This window comes from Hyla sarda, chromosome 4 (genome assembly GCF_029499605.1).
Source record: "Hyla sarda isolate aHylSar1 chromosome 4, aHylSar1.hap1, whole genome shotgun sequence".
NCBI lineage: Eukaryota > Metazoa > Chordata > Amphibia > Anura > Hylidae > Hyla > Hyla sarda.
Genome location: NC_079192.1, coordinates 24,319,846 through 24,343,485, shown reverse-complemented (window position 1 = coordinate 24,343,485; position 23,640 = coordinate 24,319,846). Strand labels below are relative to the sequence as shown.

At 43.2% G+C, this 23,640-nt stretch overlaps 1 protein-coding gene across 1 annotated transcript; it reads left to right on the top strand.

Annotated features, from left to right (window-relative positions):
* The first annotated feature begins 791 nt into the window (after positions 1–791).
* Positions 792–23,304, top strand: TAF6 (TATA-box binding protein associated factor 6). The gene is made up of 16 exons (XM_056570189.1): positions 792–815; positions 976–1,054; positions 1,455–1,629; positions 2,772–2,858; positions 2,983–3,136; positions 5,356–5,412; positions 5,503–5,622; positions 5,706–5,848; positions 5,928–6,005; positions 9,826–9,927; positions 10,032–10,214; positions 15,473–15,547; positions 15,628–15,753; positions 15,832–16,005; positions 16,163–16,378; positions 22,901–23,304. The coding sequence occupies exons 3-16, from the start codon at positions 1,480–1,482 to the stop codon at positions 23,123–23,125; spliced, it is 1,890 nt and encodes a 629-aa protein (XP_056426164.1). The 5' UTR covers positions 792–815; positions 976–1,054; positions 1,455–1,479; the 3' UTR covers positions 23,126–23,304.
* Positions 23,305–23,640: the final 336 nt, after the last annotated feature.

Below are 23,640 nucleotides of genomic sequence, written 5' to 3'. Positions count from 1 at the left end.
TCTCGCAGCTGTGTTATCACGGAAGTGACGTACGGGTCAGTGTTCCGTCAGATAATCGAGACCCATCGGGAAAACAGTCCTACGTCACTTCCGCTAAGCGTTGGCAGCTGTTCAGGGTCCTGAACGAGTAACGTATATCGAGAAACACGCACGCTGGATTCTGATTGGATATCACACACGCCCATCTTACCGCCTCTATTCTTTCAACCAATAACAGGACAGAGAGGTGTTTCCAGTCGTCCCTAGAACTACGTCTCCCATAATCCTTCGCGGCAAAACATAATTAATATTAACTAAATATATACCTAAAGTAGAACGTTTGAACCTATATGTAAATTTTCTAATCAATAACGTAGAATTTATCTAATTATTTAAAGAATACCTGTGCGCGCATGCGCTGAACCCACAAGGACAAATTCTTTACGCGCATGTGTCAAATTGCACTCTTTCCCGAGCTTTTTTATTTTTATTTCTACGCATGCGTGTAGCTCTCGAATATGTTCAGACTCCTGAGGGTTCCCGGAAGGAACGCGGTACGAACCTGTATACGCATGCGCCTAACCAGCGCGGGGGAAATGCCGATGATGTAAAGTATTTTCCAATCATCTGTGAAAAGTGCCATACGCATGCGCGAGTCTACGCTATTAGCCTAGGCTACGTTAGTAGTGTAAACCTGCGCATGCGCAATAGTAAATTTACTACTTTACGTCACCGATTCGTTGTACGCGCATGCGTCAAGTTTAACGTTCTGTTTTTTTTTTTTTTGTTTTTTTTTTTATTACTACGCATGCGTGACAGGTCCTGGAAGGTAGACGGTAAAGTCGTTTCCTATGCTAGGCCAGAAACTGAGGGAGATAATTGTGAACGGATTAATAAAATACTTTATTTCTTTATCTACATAAACATTTACTAAAAGGGGTGGTATGACATGTCTTTAGTTCTTTTCGGTCATTGCTTTGGATATCGTCCTGCCAGGATGTTATTGGTATGCAGACTGCCGGAAGTTTACCTTTGAAACCGGAAGTAATTGCGGAGACCGTGCAGGAGAGCGGCGGTGAGTCCTGGGGTCTGGTTATAACGTTATATCTGAGGTGTATGGTTATAATATACAGGTTATTATAGGCTTTTGGGAAAATCGACAGCTGGCGGAGGGGTGCTGGGTATGTTAGGGGGGATTGGGTTGGATTGGAGGTTTCTATGGTAACTACTGGGGAAGTGGTGCTTTATAGACACATTACTGGGATCATATGAGACAGTGTTCCTCCAGCTGTTGCAAAACTACAACTCCCAGAATGCCCGGACAGCCTTCGGCTGTCCGGGCATGCTGGGAGTTGTAGTTTTGCAACAGCTCGAGGTGCTCTGGTTGGGGAAACCCTGATCTATTACATTGGTGACCTCAGCTGCTGCAGAATCTCTTGCCTAAAAGAAACCTTGTCTCCTCCCTGTCCCCTCAGGCTCTCCTGACGCGCTTCTCCCGTCATGGCGGAGGGGAAGAAGATCGGTAATGCCGTGCTGCCCAGCGAGTCCATGAAGGTGATCGCCGAGTCCATAGGAGTCTCGCAGATGTCGGAGGAGACCTGCCAGCTGCTCGCACAGGAAGTCAGCTTCAGGATAAAGGAAGTCTTCCAGGTCAGACATCATCCAGAATGTAACGCCCTATTCTTATTTCTACCGGAGCTACAGTGCAGCCCCCCCCCCCCCCCCCCCCGGGCCAAGAGTCGGCCTCTCACACTTGTTCCCTCTGTGCAAAGAGTGCGGTGCCCCATTCTTGTTAACCCCTGCTGTTTAGAGTGCAACCCCCCTCTTGTAACACTCAAGAATGTTGTGCTCCCTCCTTGTTATCCCCCGCGGGGCCCCTTCTTCTTGTTCCCTTTGGTGCTAGGAGTGCGGTCTCCCTTCTTCTTGTTTCATGCCCCCCCCCCCCAGCTGCTAGAGTGTGGCGCCCCCTTCTCATTTCCCCTGGAGCTAGAGTGTGGACCCCCTTCTTGTCCCTCGGTGCAAAGAGTGCTTGTTACCCTTAAGGATGTGGAACTCTCTTCTTGCTATCCCCTGCCACTATGAGTACATTGCCCTTTTCTTACTCTCCCCTCCCCCCTCGCTAGAGTGAGGTGACCCCCTTCTTCTTGTCCCCCCTGCTGCTAGAGTGCGGTGTCTCCTTCTCATCTCCTCTGAAGCTAGTGTGTGGCAACCCTTCGTCCCCCCCCCCCCCCCCCAGTGCAAAGATGGGGGTCCCACCTTCCTTTGTGCATAGTGCAGCCTCCCCTTGTTTCCCTTTAGAACAGTGATCTCCAACCTGGGGACCTCCAGATGTTGCAAAACTACAACTCTCAGCATGCCCGGACAGCCAACGGCTGTCCGGGCATGCTGAGAGTTGTAGTTTTGCAACATCTGGAGGTCCCCAGGTTGGAGACCATTACTTTAGAATGTGGCACTCCCTACTTATTATCCCCCCCCCCACTGTATGAGTGCATTTCCCTTTTCTTGATATTGGGGGGATAACAAGAAAAGGGCAATGCACTCATATAGCGGCAATGCACTTCCCCCCTGCTAGAGTGAGGTGCACCCCCTTCTTGTTTCCCCTTCTGCTAGAGTAAGGGGCCCCCTTCTTCTTATCCCCCACCCTCGGTGCTACAGTACGGCGCCCCTCATTTCTTGTTATTTGGCATTGGAGTGCAGTGTTCTGTTCATATAGTCCTCCTTCCCTCCTTGCCCTATACCCGGCTGCTCTCTGCCTTTTTGCCATTGATCTTCACGTCATCTCTTCCATTCAGGACTCCATGAAGTTCATGCATGTGGGCAAGAGACAGAAACTGAACCCCAGTGACATTGATGCTGCTCTGAAACTGAAGAATGTGGAGGTAAGGAGGACAGGGGAACATTTTGGGCACTGACATCCTAGCAGAGTGCTGTGACTGCTCCTTTTTATAGTCTCTTACATAAGTGCATGTTGATATAATGCTGTCCCCTCTTGCCCCCTGATAGCCAATATATGGATTCCATGCCAAGGAGTTCCTGCCCTTCCGCTACGCCAGCGGTGGAGGACGCGAGCTTCACTTCTACGAGGAGAAGGAGGTGGACCTGTGTGATATAATAAGCACCCCGCTTCCCCGTGTGCCCCTGGATGTTTCCTTGAAAGGTGAGTGACCTGATGATGTGTGCCTCATTTACCGTCAGTCCTGGTAAGAATTTGCCGGGGTGTCCTTCCTGCACAGAAACATAAATCTAAAAGGAGAAGGACCTGGGAACAACACAACGGCCACAGATTTCCTGACAAAGATGCGCACTAGAGATGAGCGAACCTACAGTAAATTTGATTCGTCACAAACTTCTCGGCTCGGCAGTTGATGACTTTTCCTGCATAAATTAGTTCAGCTTTCAGGTGCTCCCATGGGCTGGAAAAGGTGGATACAGTCCTAGGAGCCTCTTTCCTAGGAATGTATCCACCTTTTCCAGCCCACCGGAGCACCTGAAAGCTGAACTAATTTACGCAGGATAAGTCATAAACTGCCGAGCCGAGAAGTTCGTGACGAATCGAATTTACTGTAAGTTCGCTCATCTCTAATGCGCACATCTCCTCTGGCCTTCATGTAGTAAAGTAGTTCTGGACTGGTGAAGGCCCTTTACTTCCCTACTGATAGTGCCCTTGGGGTCCTGCATTTGTTATAGTAGCTGCTGCACACATTGCCCCCCCCCCCCCCAAAAAAAAAGAGAAAATTGAGTCACTTTGTAATATAATAATGTTTTTATTTTTATTGGTATGCATTAAAATAACCATAAGAGAGAAACAGCATAAACAAACAATACAGCGACATCGCCGGCACATAAGATGATAATATGTAGGTATAAGGTAACACTAAAGATATAGGGGTACATGAGAGGCAGCAAATGGCGCACAGCGTAAACTGCTGACATTATCTTCATCTTCTATTTTTCTGATTTTAAAATGTTGTGCGGTTTTTATGCCTTTTTTTTGTATTAATAAAATAAATACATTTTGATCCGTTAACGTATTTGCTTTCTTTGTTTAGGCCCCTTTCACACTACAGGTATCATCCTGCTTTTTTACTGCTGTTATTTTACAATAACGGATGAAAAAAAAATATTGATGCAATAACTGGTAATAACGGATGATAAATGGCGACCATCGTCCGTTATTTTTAATGGGTTCTTTTCTTAAAAAACCTGATGTTATTCATCTGTTATTACCAGTTACATCCGTGTGTTTGTTTGTTTTTTTCAGTTTTTTAACCCTTTTTTGTAAAGCTGTACTGAGCATGCTCAGTACAAAAAATGGATGTTAAAAAAACATGATAATAAATTGTTTTTTTTTTTTGAACATCCGGTTCCTATAGACTTCAAGGTTAAATTTTAATGTCCGGTTTTTCACAATTTTTTTTTTTTGGCGGACTAAAAAATAGTGCATGCACCGTCTTTTGTGCCGGCAAAAATAACAGACATTAGTAAAAACGGACATAACTGATGCAAAAAGGAGGGTCAAAAAAAATCACATTGACATGAATAGAATTTTTTGACGTCCGTTTTCAGGACTTTTTGCCGGGAGTAATAACGGAGCTTTTTTACAGGATGATACCTGAAGTGTGAAACGGGCCTTAATTGACTGACTTTAATGTTGGGTCTGTTACTATATTGGGGATTCTTCTATTGTATACAGCGTAAACTAAGTAACTTAAAGGGGTACTCCGGTGGAAAACGTATTTTTTATTTTTTAAATCAACTGATGCCAGATAGTTAAACAGATTTGTAAATTACTTCTATAAAAAAAAATCTTAAGCCTTCCAGTACTTAATAGCTGCTGAATACTACATAGGAAATTTATTTTCTTTTTGGAACACAGAGCTCTCTGCTGACATCATGACCTTGGTGCTCTCTGCTGACCTCTCTGTCCATTTTAGGAACTGTCCAGAGCAGCATATGTTTTTCTATGGGGATTTTCTCCCACTCTGGACAGAGGTGTCAGCAGAGAGCTCTGTGTTCCAAAAAGAAAAGAATTTCCTCTGTAGTATTCAGCAGCTAATAAATACTGGAAGGATTAAGATTTTTTTTTTTAATAGAAGTAATTTACAAATCTGTTTAACTCTCTGGCACCAGTTGATTTAAAAGAAAATGTTTTCCAGCGGAGTACCCCTTTAAAGTACATAAACGGGTAAAGTGCCATTACATGTTACATCAAACAAACTGCATCAGTGCATAGAATGTTTGTGAAATACCCACAAAACTGCAGTACAAGTGCGAGACAGGGAACAAGATGGCGCCACTCCAACGCGCGTTTCGGCGCGCTAACCTTCGTCTTGCTGCACACATTGTATGATTGGAACCCTTGTTTGTCTCTTGTAGCGCATTGGCTGAGTATAGAAGGAGTACAGCCGGCCATCCCGGAGAACCCGCCACCAGGTGAACTGTCTCATCCCTCCATCAATATCTCTATCTCCATTTTCTCCTATATATAATTTTTAGTTTTTCTTACATCTATTACTTTTTCAGTTCCCAAGGAGCAGCAGAAGGTTGAGGCCACGGAGCCACTGAAGGCTGTGAAACCAGGACAGGAGGAGGCAGGAGGCCTGAAAGGGAAAGGCCAGGGGGCCAATGCTGTGGATGGTAAAGGTGAGCGTTCTGCTGACACGTAAAAGCCTCTGTGCTATTACGTGCCGCCTCGTCATTCATCAGAAGCTTATGTCTCTGTCCAGGTAAAGAGAAGAAGAACACCATCCTAGAGGGCGCTCCTCTAAAGCTGAAGCCTCGCAGTATCCACGAGCTGTCTGTGGAGCAGCAGCTTTACTATAAGGAGATCACCGAGGCTTGTGTGGGCTCCTGTGAAGCCAAAAGAGCGGTATGTAAATCTATAAGGAGGCCTCCGCTCATATATGTGGTGTTAGGTTACTCTATTCTATTTACTGTTCTTTTTGTAGGAAGCTCTGCAGAGCATTGCCACTGACCCCGGACTGTATCAAATGCTGCCACGGTTTAGCACCTTCATTTCGGAAGGGGTGAGTATTAAGAGGCAGAACATATTGAGGCGTTGTCATTGGTAGGAACCCCCTGGGCTGCTAAACTTGCCATAATCTATGTCAGTGTTTCCCAACCAGGGTGCCTCTAGCTGTGGCAAAACTACAACTCCCAGCATGCCCGGACAGCCTTCGGCTGTCCGGGCATGCTGGGAGTTGTAGTTTTGCCACAGCTGGAGGGACCCTGGTTGGGAAACACTGATCTATGTCCTGCACAGTTTCTTATTGGGAAGGTGCAGTTCATCAGTGCCCCAGGGGGCAGGAATTTTCTTTAAAGGGTTACTCCGGTGGAAAACCATTTTTTTTTTTTTTTTTTTTTAATCAACTGGAGCCAGAAAGTTAAACAGATTTGTAAATTACTTCTATTAAAAAAAAAACTTAGTTCTTCCAGTACTTATTAGCTGCTGAATACTACAGAGGAAATTCTTCTCTTTTTGGAACACAGAGCTCTCTGCTGACATCATGACCACAGAGCTCTCTGCTGACATCACAAGCACAGTGCTCTCTGCTGACACCTCTGTCCATTTTAGGAACTGTCCAGAGTAGGAGGAAATCCCCATAGAAAACATCTGCTGCTCTGGACAGTTCCTAAAATGGACAGAGATGTCAGCAGAGAGCACTGTGGTCGTGATGTTAGCAGAGAGCTCTGTGTTCCAAAAAGAAAAGAATTTCCTCTGTAGTATTCAGCAGCTAATAAGTAGTGGAAGGATTAATATTTTTTAATAGAAGTAATTTACAAATCTGTTTATCTTTCTGGCACCAGTTGATAAAAAAATGTTTTCCACCGGAGTACCCCTTTAAGGGGAACCTGTCACCAGATTTTACCCTAGCTGGCAAGCTGTTTATATAGAGGACATCTGCAATAGTGCAGAAAATTAGTCCTAAGTGTCCAACACTGTATGCAAATGAGCTTCAAGTAGTCATTAGGGCATGGCGCAAGTCTTGTGCTGGCCTAGAAGTCTCTTTGTGCCCAGGGAGGTCAGCTTCTGGGACTGCATGAGATTCCAACAAGGAGCGCTCTTTCTTTTGATTTTGTTGTCGGTGGATGGAAGCATTCATAAAGGGGTACTCCGGTGGAAAACTTTATTTTTTAAATCAACTGGTGCCAGAAAGTTAAACAGATTTGTAAATGACTTCTATTAAGAATAAAAAATCTATACCCTTCCAGTAGTTATTAGCAGCTGTATGCTACAGAGGAAATTCTTTTCTTTTTGAATTTCTTTTTTGAATTGTCCACTGTGCTCTCTGCTGACTCCTCTGTCCGTGTCAGGAACTGTCCAGAGCAGGAGAAAATCCTATGCTGCTCTGGACAGTTCCTGACACGGACAGAGGAGTCAGCAGAGAGCACTGTGGACAAGACCCAAAAGAAATTCAAAAATAAAAGAATTTCCTCTGTAACATATACAGCTGCTAAAAAGTACTGGAAGGGTAAGGATGTCGCCAGCATAGTGCTGTCTGCTGACCTCTGCTGTCCATTTTAGGAACTGTCCAGAGCAGCATATGTTTGCTTATGGGGATTTTCTCCTGCTCTGGACAGTTCCAAAAATGGACAGCAGAGGTCAGCAGAGAGCACTGTGGTCGTGACATCAGGGAAATCCAAAAAGAAAAGCATTTCTTCTGTAGTATACAGCCCATAAAAAGTACTGGAAGGATTAAAGGAGTATTCCAGCGCAACATAACTTAGGATAGGGGATAAGTTATAGATCGCGGGGGGTCAGAGTGCTGGGGCCCCCGGGATCTCCTGGACGGGGCCGCGGCAGTCTGCAGGAAGTGAAGTTTCGTCCCCAGCAGAAAGCAACGGCAGACACGCCCCCACCATGTATCTCTATGGGTTATATTAGTGATATTGCACTACAGATGTCCTTTAAAGAGTAGCTCCCACCATCACTTTTTTTTCTTCTGTCCCTGCCTATTACCCATCTATCCCTAACCCCCTCCCTGCCTTTAATTTATTTATTTTTTTACATATTAAAAATGCTTTTTTGTCTGCCTGGTAGTGTGCTCACTACCAGGCAGACTTCCCCAGCAGGCACCACGTCACTGATGCCTGCTGGGGCCGAAACTTCCGCCCGTAGTTTACCTATACAGGGTGCCTCCAGCTGTTTCCCCACTGCAACTCCCAGCTTGCCCTGACCTCTACTGGCTGTCAGGGCATGCTGGGAGTTGTAGTGGGGAAACAACTGAAGGCATACTGTATAGGTGAACACCGGAGCACACACCGGTCCCCGCCGCGCAGCCCGCAACTCTTCCCCCCCCCCCCCTGCCTCCCCCCACAGCCTCGTTGCGCCGCTCAACTCACTCCCCCTTAGTTCACCCAGAGTACCCCCTCCCCGCCACCCAGCCCGCAACCCCCCTGGCCCCGCCGCTCCGCTCAACCCACTCCCCCTCAGTTCACCTATTCAGTGTCCCTCCAGGCTTCCCCACTACAACTCCCAGGGCATGCTGGGAGTTGTAGTGGGGAAACTGGAGGCATACTGTATAGGTGAACAGTATACATAATACTTGAACATATACATAATACAGTGAACATAATACTTTCCCTTGTCCCCGAGCCTGCGCGCGTCCTCTTCCTTCAAAGCGCTCGCTCCCGCCTGTCTGATTGACAGGCGGGAGCGAGCACAGCAGTGATTGAATTTCGACTCATTGCCAGGCTTCAACGAGTCGGAATTCAGTAGTGACATCACTGCTGAATGCATTCGGCCATTAGGTGGGCGACCCCTATTGGCCGAATTTAAAAGTGATTTTAAACTGTTTTAAAATCCCTTTTTTTAATTAAACTATATTAGAGATATGTTGTAGTACTTAAGTACTACAACATATCAATGTTTGTACTTCATGACAGCGCCCATTTAAGATTTTTTAATCGATGTAATTTACAAATCTGTTTAACTTTCTGGCACCAGTTGATTTTTCCACCGGAGTACCCCTCTAGGCAATCATCTTTGAACTAAAAAGTGTGGATTTCAGACTGATACATTGTAAAATAAAACTATCTAAATAGAGGGGAGATGTTTACTGCTGAAGCATTTTGCTCCCAGAGGATTACCTGCAACTGCAACAAACCTTCAGCTGTGTGTACGATTAGGTTTGTACAGGCTGTCAGCCGCTGGTTAGAAACTGGTGTGAAAACAAGTTTCCAGTCACTGACAGCAAGCAGTGTTCTTCAAAATGGAGAGGAATTTCTAAGCAGAGTTGCTTTATTGTAGTGGTGCTTATAATAATACATTATACCTTAGGCCAGTGTTTCCCAACCAGGGGGCCTCCAGTTACAGCTCCCAGCATGCCCAGACAGCCAACAGCGGTAGGAAACATCACCTTAGGCAATCCAACCCAGTAAATTGGGCTTTTATACATATATACAAGGAAAAGAAAAAACAACAACACAGCAAAAAGAAAAACACTTATTGGGCTTTGTTCACCATCTGTGGCAAAGGTTAGGACAGGATTCTGTCTCTTTTCAAGGAAACTTTAAAACACATTTGTACATGAGTACAGTCAACACCTCTTTTTTGGGTATTTATCCCGCATGGCTGGCCATCGGTGTAAGGTCCTCTGTACATAGATAGTTTCCTGCTCGATAAATCCCATAAATGTTTCCTTTTATTTTTAATCCATTAAAGATGTAAGGAAAATAAGAAAAATATTATGGGACTTGTCGCATCTTTATTGGCTAAGTTTCAAGGAAAGTGCATCATGCAGTACAGGACCCAATGTCTCCTTTAGGAAGGGGGAAGGGTTGTCACCATTTTCTATCACCAGAATATTGTGTGTGATCTTACATCCAGTTCTGTTTCCTCCTCAGGTCCGTGTCAATGTTGTCCAGAATAATCTGGCCCTGCTCATTTATCTTATGAGAATGGTGAAGGCTCTGATGGACAACCCCACCCTCTACCTGGAGAAATACGTAAGTAGGAAGAATCTGGTATCAAGCATGAGGTGTCTTGTATGAGCAGCAGTCTATGTATTACAGGGGTCATAAACTCTATCCTCTGTTCACCACTTCTGTAGCTACATGAGCTGATCCCAGCAGTGATGACCTGCATTGTCAGTCGGCAACTATGTCTCAGGCCGGATGTGGACAATCACTGGGCTCTGAGAGACTTTGCTGCCCGGCTCATAGCACAGATCTGCAAGAACTTCAGCACGACCACCAACAACATCCAATCACGAATAACAAAGACCTTCACCAAGGTGAGAGGATATAACAATACTATAATACTGCCTCCTATGTACAAGAATATAACTACTATAATACTGCCTCCTATGTACAAGAATATAACTACTATAATACTGCCTCCTATGTACAAGAATATAACTACTATAATACTGCTATATACAAGAATATAACTACTATAATACTGCTCCTATATACAAGAATATTACTACTATAATACTGCTCCTATATACAAGAATATAACTACTATAATACTGCTCCTATATACAAGAATATAACTACTATAATACTGCCTCCTATGTACAAGAATATAACTACTATAATACTGCTCCTATATACAAGAATATAACTACTACAATACTGCTCCTATATACAAGAATATATCTACTATAATACTGCTCCTATATACAAGAATATAACTACTGTAATACTGCTCCCATATACAAGAATATAACTACTACAATACTGCTCCTATATACAAGAATATATCTACTATAATACTGCTCCTATATACAAGAATATAACTACTACAATACTGCTCCTATATGCAAGAATATATCTACTATAATACTGCTCCTATATACAAGAATATAACTACTGTAATACTGCTCCTATATATAAGAATATAACTACTATAATACTGCTCCTATATACAAGAATATAACTACTATAATACTGCTCCCATATACAAGAATATAACTACTATAATACTGCTCCTATATACAAGAATATAACTACTATAATACTGCTCCTATATACAAGAATATAACTACTATAATACTGCTCCTATATACAAGAATATAACTACTATAATACTGCCCCCTATATACAAGAATATAACTACTGCTCCTATATACAAGAATATAACTAGTATAATACTGCTCCTATATACAAGAATATAACTAGTATAATACTGTCTCCTATATACAAGAATATAACTAATATAATACTGCGTCCTACATACAAGAATATAACTACCATAATACTGCCTCCTATATACAAGAATATAACTACTATAATACTGCTCCTATATACAAGAATATAACTAATATAATACTGTCTCCTATATACAAGAATATAACTACTATAATACTGCCTCCTATGTACAAGAATATAACTACTATAATACTGCTCCTATATACAAGAATATAACTACTATAATACTGCCCCCTATATACAAGAATATAACTACTATAATACTGCCTCCTATGTACAAGAATATAACTACTATAATACTGCTCCTATATACAAGAATATAACTACTATAATACTGCCCCCTATATACAAGAATATAACTACTGCTCCTATATACAAGAATATAACTAGTATAATACTGCTCCTATATACAAGAATATAACTAGTATAATACTGTCTCCTATATACAAGAATATAACTAATATAATACTGCGTCCTACATACAAGAATATAACTACCATAATACTGCCTCCTATATACAAGAATATAACTACTATAATACTGCTCCTATATACAAGAATATAACTAATATAATACTGCCTCCTATGTACAAGAATATAACTACTATAATACTGCCTCCTATGTACAAGAATATAACTACTATAATACTGCTCCTATATACAAGAATATAACTACTACAATACTGCTCCTATATACAAGAATATATCTACTATAATACTGCTCCTATATACAAGAATATAACTACTGTAATACTGCTCCCATATACAAGAATATAACTACTACAATACTGCTCCTATATACAAGAATATATCTACTATAATACTGCTCCTATATACAAGAATATAACTACTACAATACTGCTCCTATATACAAGAATATATCTACTATAATACTGCTCCTATATACAAGAATATAACTACTGTAATACTGCTCCTATATACAAGAATATAATTACTATAATACTGCTCCCATATACAAGAATATAACTACTATAATACTGCTCCTATATACAAGAATATAACTACTATAATACTGCTCCTATATACAAGAATATAACTACTATAATACTGCTCCTATATACAAGAATATAACTACTATAATACTGCCCCCTATATACAAGAATATAACTACTGCTCCTATATACAAGAATATAACTAGTATAATACTGTCTCCTATATACAAGAATATAACTAATATAATACTGCGTCCTACATACAAGAATATAACTAGTAGAAAGAAATGGAGTTGTCCAGAGCAAGATGTCAAGCAATACGATATTTATTCAGCGGTAACTGTGTGGGATGACAAGGTGACGCGTTTCAGCCGCACTCAGCAGCCTTAGTCATGACTAAGGCTGCTGAGTGCGGCTGAAACGCGTCACCTTGTCATCACCCACAGTTACCGCTGAATAAATATCGTATTGCTTGACATCTTGCTCTGGACAACTCCATTTCTTTCTACTATTATATGGACTGAGGTCCGGTCCGGTCCGTGAGCGGGAGGGGCGATCGAGTGAGCTGTGCCGCACCTGTTGCATCTATAAGAATATAACTACTATAATACTGCTTCTATATACAAGAATATAACTACTATAATACTGCCTCCTATATACAAGAATATAACTACTATATTGCTGCCTCTTATATACAAGAATAAAACTACTATAATACTGTCTCCTATATACAAGAATATAACTACTATAATACTGCTCCTATATACAAGAATATAACTACTATAATACTGTCTCCTATATACAAGAGTATAACTACTATAATACTGCCTCCTATATACAAGAATATAACTACTATAATACTGCTCCTATATACAAGAATATAACTACTATAATACTGCTCCTATATACAAGAATATAACTACTATAATACTGCTCCTATATACAAGAATATAACTACTATAATACTGCTCCTATATACAAGAATATAACTACTATAATACTGCTCCTATATACAAGAATATAACTACTATAATACTGTCTCCTATATACAAGAATAAAACTACTATAATACTGTCTCCTATATACAAGAATAAAACTACTGTAATACTGCTTCCTATATACAAGAATAGAACTACAATAATACTGCCTCCTATATACAAGAATATAACTACTATAATACTGCTTCTATATACAAGAATAAAACTACTGTAATACTGCTTCCTATATACAAGAATAGAACTACAATAATACTGCCTCCTATATACAAGAATATAACTACTATAATACTGCTTCTATATACAAGAATATAACTACTATAATACTGCTCCTATATACAAGAATATAACTACTATAATACTGCTCCTATATACAGGAATATAACTACTATAATACTGCCCCTATATACAAGAATATAACTACTATAATACTGCCCCTATATACAAGAATATAACTACTATAATACTGCTCCTATATACAAGAATATAACTACTATAATACTACCTCCTATATACAAGAATATAACTACTATAATACTGCTCCTATATACAAGAATATAACTACTATAATACTGTCTCCTATATACAAGAATATAACTACTATAATACTGCTCCTATATACAAGAATATAACTACTATAATACTGTCTCCTATATACAAGAATATAACTACTATAATACTGCTCCTATATACAAGAATAGAACTACTATAATACTGCTCCTATATACAAGAATAGAACTACTATAATACTGCTCCTATATACAAGAATAGAACTACTATAATACTGCTCCTATATACAAGAATAGAACTACTATAATACTGCTCCTATATACAAGAATAGAACTACTATAATACTGCTCCTATATACAAGAATAGAACTACTATAATACTGCTCCTATATACAAGAATAGAACTACTATAATACTGCTCCTATATACAAGAATAGAACTACTATAATACTGCTCCTATATACAAGAATAGAACTACTATAATACTGCTCCTATATACAAGAATAGAACTACTATAATACTGCTCCTATATACAAGAATAGAACTACTATAATACTGCTCCTATATACAAGAATATAACTACTATAATACTGCTCCTATATACAAGAATATAACTACTATAATACTGCTCCTATATACAAGAATATAACTACTATAATACTGCTCCTATATACAAGAATATAACTACTATAATACTGCTCCTATATACAAGAATATAACTACTATAATACTGCTCCTATATACAAGAATAGAACTACTATAATACTGCTCCTATATACAAGAATAGAACTACTATAATACTGCCCCCAAGTAAAGCCCAAGGTGAATTATCCATTCGCTCCCCTGGTTTAGTTTTGTTACAGACTCAACCACAGTAGCGCGCCAGAGATGGTGTATAGGCGCCTTCCGATATCTGCTCAGGATATGCTCTCAGGAGATGAGAGGAAGAGAAAAAACTGATTCCAGGTGCAATCCACCAAGGCAAGGAAGAGGTTATATCAATTTCAAAGTTTTATTGAGCCAGTCACAATAAACGCCTTTTCATCTGAAGGGAGCTCCTATGCCCCGAAATGCGTTGTTACTGGCTCAATAAAACATTGAAATTGATATAACCTCTGAAATAACCTCATGCCGTTTCATCTGAAGGGGCTCCTATGCCCCGAAACGCGTTGACTGGCTCAATGAAACGTTGAAATAAATAAAACCTCTTCTTTGCCTTGGTGGATTGCGCCTGGAATCCACCAAGGCAAAGTAGAGGTTATATAAATTTCTAAATGTTATTGAGCTAGTCACAACGTGTTTCGGGGCGTAGGAGCCCCTTCTTCAGATGAAATGGCGTTTCACGCCATTTCATCTGAAAAAGGGAGCTCCTATGCCCCGAAACGCATTGTGACTGGCTCAATAAAACTTTGAAATTGATATAACCTCTACTTTGCCTTGGTGGATTGCACCTGGAATCCACCAAGGCAAAGTAGAGGTTTATATAAATTTCTAAATTTTATTGAGCCAGTCACAACGTGTTTTGGGGCATAGGAGTCCCTTCTTCAGATGAAATGGCATCTGAAAAAAGGGAGCTCCTATGCCCTGAAACACATTGTGACTGGCTCAATAAAACTTTGAAATTGATATAACCTCTGATATAACCTCACGCCGTTTCATCTGAAGAAGGGGCTCTTATGCCCCGAAACGTGTTGTGACTGGCTCAATGAAACTTTGAAATTGATAAACCTCTACTTTGCCATGGTGGATCGCGCCTGAAAACCGTTTTTCTCTTCCTCTCATCATCTCTGCAAACAATATAGTTTCTTCCCCAATTCATTGTAACTACGGTCGTCTCTTCTCTCCCCCCCGCACTTCACTCCTTTCCTTCCTCTTGAGCACAGACCTGGGTTGATGACCGCACTCCCTGGACCACCCGATACGGATCCATTGCTGGCCTGGCAGAGTTGGGTCCTGATGTGAGTTTTGGGGGGTGACATATTGGTTGGTGGGTACAATGTGAGATACTTCGGTAATTTAATTTTTATTTCTTATGAAGGTGATAAAAACTCTGATCGTTCCTCGTCTGCAAGTGGAGGGAGAGAGACTCCGCAACGTCCTGGAGGGGCCTGTATTATCCAACATCGATAAGATTGGAGCCGACCATGTGCAGAGCCTCCTGCTGGTAATAATCCGTACTGCAGTATGTGGTGTTGGTTTTTTGTTTGATGCGTTTTGTGTGACCCAAGTTTTCATCCTGCAGAAACACTCGGCCCCCGTTCTGGTGAAACTTCGCTCTCCTCCTGACAACCCTGAGGCATACCGGACAGACTATGGCTTCCTGGGCCCCACGCTCTGCTCTCACGTGTTAAAGGCCAGAGCACAGAGCGCGTTACAAGGACCACAGGTCAACCGCACCACCCTGACTGTCACCCAGGTAACACTAAGCTGTGCTCACACTATAGGATCTCCCTGGGAGCAGCATGTGACCCGGGGACGCTTTACCATGGACTCTGACCCCTAATGATGTCTTTTTGTGTTTCCTCTTGTCCCCATATTCCTCTCTTCTCCTTCCTTTGTGTCCTCTCTCTCAGCCACGTCCCACTCTCACTCTCTCTCAGCCGTCCTCCGGCTCCATCACGCCATCCCCTCGTCCACCAGGAATTATTAAGGTGCCTGGGTCCTTGACTGGGTCCTTGACTTTGCCAGTACAGACCTTAGTGAGTGCCCGTTCTGCAACTCCCACCCAGCCGTCACCACCACCCACCAAGTACATTGTGGTGTCTTCAGCCGGGAGCAGCGGGACCCAGGTAACTCCTCATTGTCTCATCTTTGTTTCTTGTCCATCTCTCCATAGTCTTTACTGCTGTGTCATCCTTTTCCATCAATCTATTTTTGTGTGTTTTTCTGCTCTCATAAACTTTTTCTCCTACTTTTTATTTCTTATGGCCTTTGTACCCTCATCAACCTCCTTATAACTTTTATCTCCTACTCTCATAAGCTCCTACTCTTCCATGCCTGTTCCAATGTATTTTAGGCAGATTCTGTACCTATTTAATCACACTGGACACTCTATGTATCTATGGATTCACACTGGACACTCTATAGGACACTCTCTGTATCTATGGATTCACACTGGACACTCTCTGTATCTATTGATTCACACCAGACACTCTCTGTATCTATTGATTCAGACCAGACACTCTCTGTATCTATTGATTCACACTGGACACTCTCTGTATCTATTGATTCACACCGGACACTCTATAGGACACTCTCTGTATCTATTGATTCACACCGGACACTCTATAGGACACTCTCTGTATCTATTGATTCACACCGGACACTCTCTGTATCTATTGATTCACACCGGACACTCTCTGTATCTATTGATTCACACCGGACACTCTCTGTATCTATTGATTCACACCGGACACTCTATAGGACACTCTCTGTATCTATTGATTCACACCGGACACTCTATAGGACACACACTATCTATGGATTCACACCGGACACTCTCTGTATCTATTGATTCACACCGGACACTCTCTGTATCTGAGTCACACCGGACACTCTCTGTATCTATTGAGTCACACCGGACACTCTCTGTATCTATTGAGTCACACCGGACACTCTCTGTATCTATTGATTCACACCGGACACTCTCTGTATCTATTGAGTCACACCGGACACTCTCTGTATCTATTGAGTCACACCGGACACTCTCTGTATCTATTGAGTCACACCGAACACTCTCTGTATCTATTGAGTCACACCGGACACTCTCTGTATCTATTGAGTCACACCGGACACTCTCTGTATCTATTGAGTCACACCGGACACTCTCTGTATCTATTGAGTCACACCGGACACTCTCTGTATCTATTGAGTCACACCGGACACTCTCTGTATCTATTGAGTCACACCGGACACTCTCTGTATCTATTGATTCACACCGGACACTCTGTATCTATTGATTCACACCGGACACTCTCTGTATCTATTGAGTCACACCGGACACTCTCTGTATCTATTGAGTCACACCGGACACTCTCTGTATCTATTGAGTCACACCGGACACTCTCTGTATCTATGGATTCACACCGGACACTCTCTGTATCTATTGAGTCACACCGGACACTCTCTGTATCTATTGATTCACACCGGACACTCTCTGTATCTATTGAGTCACACCGGACACTCTCTGTATCTATTGAGTCACACCGGACACTCTCTGTATCTATTGAGTCACACCGGACACTCTCTGTATCTATTGATTCACACCGGACACTCTCTGTATCTATTGATTCACACCGAACACACTCTGTATCTTATTGATTCACACCGGACACTCTCTGTATCTATTGAGTCACACCGGACACTCTCTGTATCTTATTGATTCACACCGGACACACTCTGTATCTTATTGATTCACACCGGACACTCTATAGGACACTCTCTGTATCTATGGATTCATACCGGACACTCTCTGTATCTATTGATTCACACCGGACACTCTATAGGACACTCTCTGTATCTATTGATTCACACCGGACACTCTCTGTATCTATGGATTCACACCGGACACTATCTATTGATTCACACCGGACACTCTCTGTATCTATTGATTCACACCGGACACTCTATTGAGTCACACCGGACACACTCTGTATCTATGGATTCATTCTGGACACTCTCTGTATCTTATTGATTCACACTGGACACTCTCTGTATCTATGCACTCACACCGGACACTCTCTGTATCTTATTGATTCACACCGGACACTCTCTGTATCTATTGATTCACACCGGACACTCTCTGTATCTTATTGATTCACACCGGACACTCTCTGTATCTATTGATTCACACCGGACACTCTCTGTATCTATTGATTCACACCGGACACTCTATAGGACACTCTCTGTATCTATTGATTCACACCGGACACTCTCTGTATCTATGGATTCACACCGGACACTATCTATTGATTCACACCGGACACTCTCTGTATCTATTGATTCACACCGGACACACTCTGTATCTATGGATTCATTCTGGACACTCTCTGTATCTTATTGATTCACACTGGACACTCTCTGTATCTATGCACTCACACCGGACACTCTCTGTATCTTATTGATTCACACTGGACAATCTCTGTATCTATGCACTCACACCGGACACTCTCTGTATCTTATTGATTCACACTGGACACTCTATGTATCTATTGATTCACACCGGACACTCTCTGTATCTATTGATTCACACCGGACACTCTCTGTATCTGTGCATTCACACCGGACATTATCTATGGATTCACATCGGACACTCTCTGTATCTATTGATTCACATCGGACACTCTCTGTATCTATTGATTCACACCGGACACTCTCTGTATCTATGGAGTCACACCGGACACTCTCTGTATCTATTGAGTCACACCGGACACTCTCTGTATCTATTGAGTCACACCGGACACTCTCTGTATCTATTGAGTCACACCGGACACTCTCTGTATCTATTGAGTCACACCGGACACTCTCTGTATCTATTGAGTCACACCGGACACTCTCTGTATCTTATTGATTCACACCGGACACTCTCTGTATCTTATTGATTCACACCGGACACTCTGTATCTATTGAGTCACACCGGACACTCTCTGTATCTGAGTCACACCGGACACTCTCTGTATCTATTGAGTCACACCGGACACTCTCTGTATCTATGGATTCACACCGGACACTCTCTGTATCTATGGATTCACACCGGACATTATCTATGGATTCACACCGGACACTCTCTGTATCTATTGAGTCACACCGGACACTCTCTGTATCTATTGAGTCACACCGGACACTCTCTGTATCTATTGAGTCACACCGGACACTCTCTGTATCTATTGAGTCACACCGGACACTCTCTGTATCTATTGAGTCACACCGGACACTCTCTGTATCTATTGAGTCACACCGGACACTCTCTGTATCTATTGAGTCACTCCGGACACTCTCTGTATCTATGGAATCACACCGGACACTCTCTGTATCTATTGAGTCACACCGGACACTCTCTGTATCTATTGAGTCACACCGGACACTCTCTGTATCTATTGAGTCACACCGGACACTCTCTGTATCTATTGAGTCACACCGGACACTCTCTGTATCTATTGAGTCACTCCGGACACTCTCTGTATCTATGGAATCACACCGGACACTCTCTGTATCTATTGAGTCACACCGGACACTCTCTGTATCTTATTGATTCACACCGGACACTCTCTGTATCTTATTGATTCACACCGGACACTCTCTGTATCTATTGAGTCACACCGGACACTCTCTGTATCTATTGATTCACACCGGACACTCTCTGTATCTATTGATTCACACCGGACACTCTCTGTATCTATTGATTCACACCGGACACTCTCTGTATCTATTGATTCACACCGGACACTCTCTGTATCTATTGATTCACACCGGACACTCTCTGTATCTATTGAGTCACACCGGACACTCTCTGTATCTATGGAATCACACCGGACACTCTCTGTATCTTATTGATTCACACCGGACACACTCTGTATCTTATTGATTCACACCGGACACTCTCTGTATCTATTGAGTCACACCGGACACTCTCTGTATCTATTGAGTCACACCGGACACTCTCTGTATCTATTGAGTCACACCGGACACTCTCTGTATCTATTGAGTCACACCGGACACTCTCTGTATCTATTGATTCACACCGGACACTCTCTGTATCTATTGATTCACACCGAACACACTCTGTATCTTATTGATTCACACCGGACACTCTCTGTATCTATTGAGTCACACCGGACACTCTCTGTATCTTATTGATTCACACCGGACACACTCTGTATCTTATTGATTCACACCGGACACTCTATAGGACACTCTCTGTATCTATGGATTCATACCGGACACTCTGTATCTATTGATTCACACCGGACACTCTCTGTATCTTATTGATTCACACCGGACACTCTCTGTATCTATTGAGTCACACCGGACACTCTCTGTATCTATTGAGTCACACCGGACACTCTCTGTATCTATTGAGTCACACCGGACACTCTCTGTATCTATTGAGTCACACCGGACACTCTCTGTATCTATTGATTCACACCGGACACTCTCTGTATCTATTGAGTCACACCGGATACTCTCTGTATCTTATTGATTCACACCGGACACTCTCTGTATCTATGGATTCACACCGGACACTCTCTGACTCGCTCCGTGATCAGTGCTAGTTTACTGAGCCTTTGGCTGTGTTCAGACGTCCAGGTTTTTAATTGTACTGAAAAGGGTTGAAGTATTTTCCTTTTTAGAAGTAATGTAGAAAGATCCCGGCACTCGACAAGTTTCAGACAAATATTCTCTTTTTTATTGATGCAAAGCATACATCAAACGCTGGCGGCACCAGGATCTTTCTATATTACATTACTACTCTAATCCACAAATTTAATAATTGAAACTTAAAAACCTGAACGTGTGAACACAGCCCTACATGGCTCAGTCAAGTGATGATCTTCATCGGCCAAACATCCCTTGTTTACATAGGACGCACTGTGGCCAATAATAATGATTTTTCTGGTTGCACAAAAGATCCAATTGTTCATGGATCAAGTGTTAACCCTTTGATTGATCACTGACCCCTTTACACAGCCCTATTATTGAGAAGGATCATATGCCCAATATTCGGCCTGTGTTAAGGGGCCCCTAGAGCACTCCCTTGGCTCTCTGTACTACGGACTCTCACCCCGAGCCCTTGGTTCCTTCTCTGTATTATCTTTGCTGCTTTCTGTTTTATTTTGTGCTCTCTCTTCTCTGTTCTCATCACAGATTACCCAAATGTTCCTTGTTGGCGTCCAGTCAAGATGAAAGGCTGATGTCAGTGTCAAAGCACAGGCCCCATTCTCAGCAATAGTTTAATGTAGTCTGATATTGACCACGTTTGGGTCTTGTTCTGCACTTGTATATCAATCATGACCGGAACCTTAAAGAATGGTGAGCTGCACTTTAGGGTCTGAGCCAAAACTCTTATGTGCAGAAAAAAATCCTGAACAAGGTCAATAGCTGACTACATTAAAGTGATTGGAGCCAATGGGGGCTGTGCTTGTTCCCTTGGCTTGTTCTGTCTTTACCTCTTGGACAGCTTTTGTCCCCTCCGTTTACTCGATCTGCTTTCCCTCTTGGCATCTACCCCCTCCCCCCCCCCCTTTGCTCAATCTGATTTCCCTCTCAACCACTTGCCCCCTCCCCTGGCTCGCTCTGCTTTCTCTCTCGGCCCTTTCGCTCTCTCGGCCCCCTTTCCCTTCGCTCGCTTTACTTTCTCTCTCTGCCCCCTCCCCTCACTCGCTCTGCTTTCTCTCTGGGCCCCCACCCCTGGCTCGCTCTGCTTTCTCTCTGGGCCCCCTCCCCTCGCCCGCTCTGCTTTCTCTCTGGGCCCCCTCGCCCGCTATGCTTTCTCTCTGGGCCCCCTCGCCCGCTCTGCTTTCTCTCTGGGCCCCCTCGCCCGCTCTGCTTTCTCTCTGGGCCCCCTCGCCCGCTCTGCTTTCTCTCTGGGCCCCCTCCCCTCGCCCGCTCTGCTTTCTCTCTGGGCCCCCTCCCCTCGCCCGCTCTGCTTTCTCTCTGGGCCCCCTCCCCTCGCCCGCTCTGCTTTCTCTCTGGGCCCCCTCCCCTCGCCCGCTCTGCTTTCTCTCTGGGCCCCCTCCCCTCGCCCGCTCTGCTTTCTCTCTGGGCCCCCTCCCCTCGCCCGCTCTGCTTTCTCTCTGGGCCCCCTCCCCTCGCCCGCTCTGCTTTCTCTCTGGGCCCCCTCGCCCGCTCTGCTTTCTCTCTGGGCCCCCTCCCCTGGCTCGCTCTGCTTTCTCTCTGGGCCCCCTCCCCTGGCTCGCTCTGCTTTCTCTCTGGGCCCCCTCCCTTGGCTCGCTCTGCTTTCTCTCTGGGCCCCCTCCCTTGGCTCGCTATGCTTTCTCTCTGGGCCCCCCTCCCTTGGCTCGCTCTGCTTTCTCTCTGGGCCCCCCTCCCTTGGCTCGCTCTGCTTTCTCTCTGGCCCCCTCCCCTGGCTCGCTCAGCTTTCTCTCTGGGCCCCCTCCCTTGGCTCACTCTGCCCCTCCCCTGGCTTGCTCTGCTGGTCCCTTTATCCCCACTTGCTGTTGTTTTACATCTTTCCTATTCCAGTCTGATTCCTGGGTGTCTCTCGTAGCTTTGTTTTACTCTCAGCTCAACTTGTGTGTGTGTTTTTATTTCCTTTCTTTTTGTTCATTAATTTATATATTTTTTTATTGCAGGTCCTCACATCTTCCGGGGGCCCCTCCCCCTCCACACCCTGCCCCCCAGTGGTCCAGCCCATTGTGAAGCTAGTGTCAGGAGGTCAGAACACTGGTGTTGGTGGTTCCACCACTGGGGGCAGTAGTGGGATGCAGAAATACATAGTTGTATCTCTTCCACCTACGGGAGAAAGCAAGACCCCTCAACCGTCCCCTCCCCCTTCCACAGACACCACTGGCTTGTGACAGAAACCTTATTTTTTTATTTTATTTTTTGGCATGTGTATGATGTATGACTGCAGGCGTAAGGCTGTGTGAGTGTTGTGATGTTCCCTGTGTCCGTGCATTACAACTTGTTTATTTTATGTAAAAAACAAACAAAATATAGATATAAACATTTTGTTAATAAAACTATAAAAAAACAACTTTGTATTTTATGTATTAGTACATGTGGTGAAGCTCCATAATATGGTCAACATAGACAAACAGGGGGCGGGTCAGGGGGTGGGGCTAGAGCTCAGAGATCCAGCCAGACCCTCTGAGACAGCAGAGGATGATGCCTCATTTCACAAGAGAGGGAGGAGCCAGGGAACTGGAAACAACACCACAATGACAATGAGGGGACTAAACAACTTCCTGTCACACAAAAATACAGTGAAACCAGTGAAATTTGTGATAACACTGTATAAGTCCCTGAGCTGGGTCATTACAAACGCAACAAAAGCTTGATGCAAGTTCACAGTACAGGTGACGGCTGTATT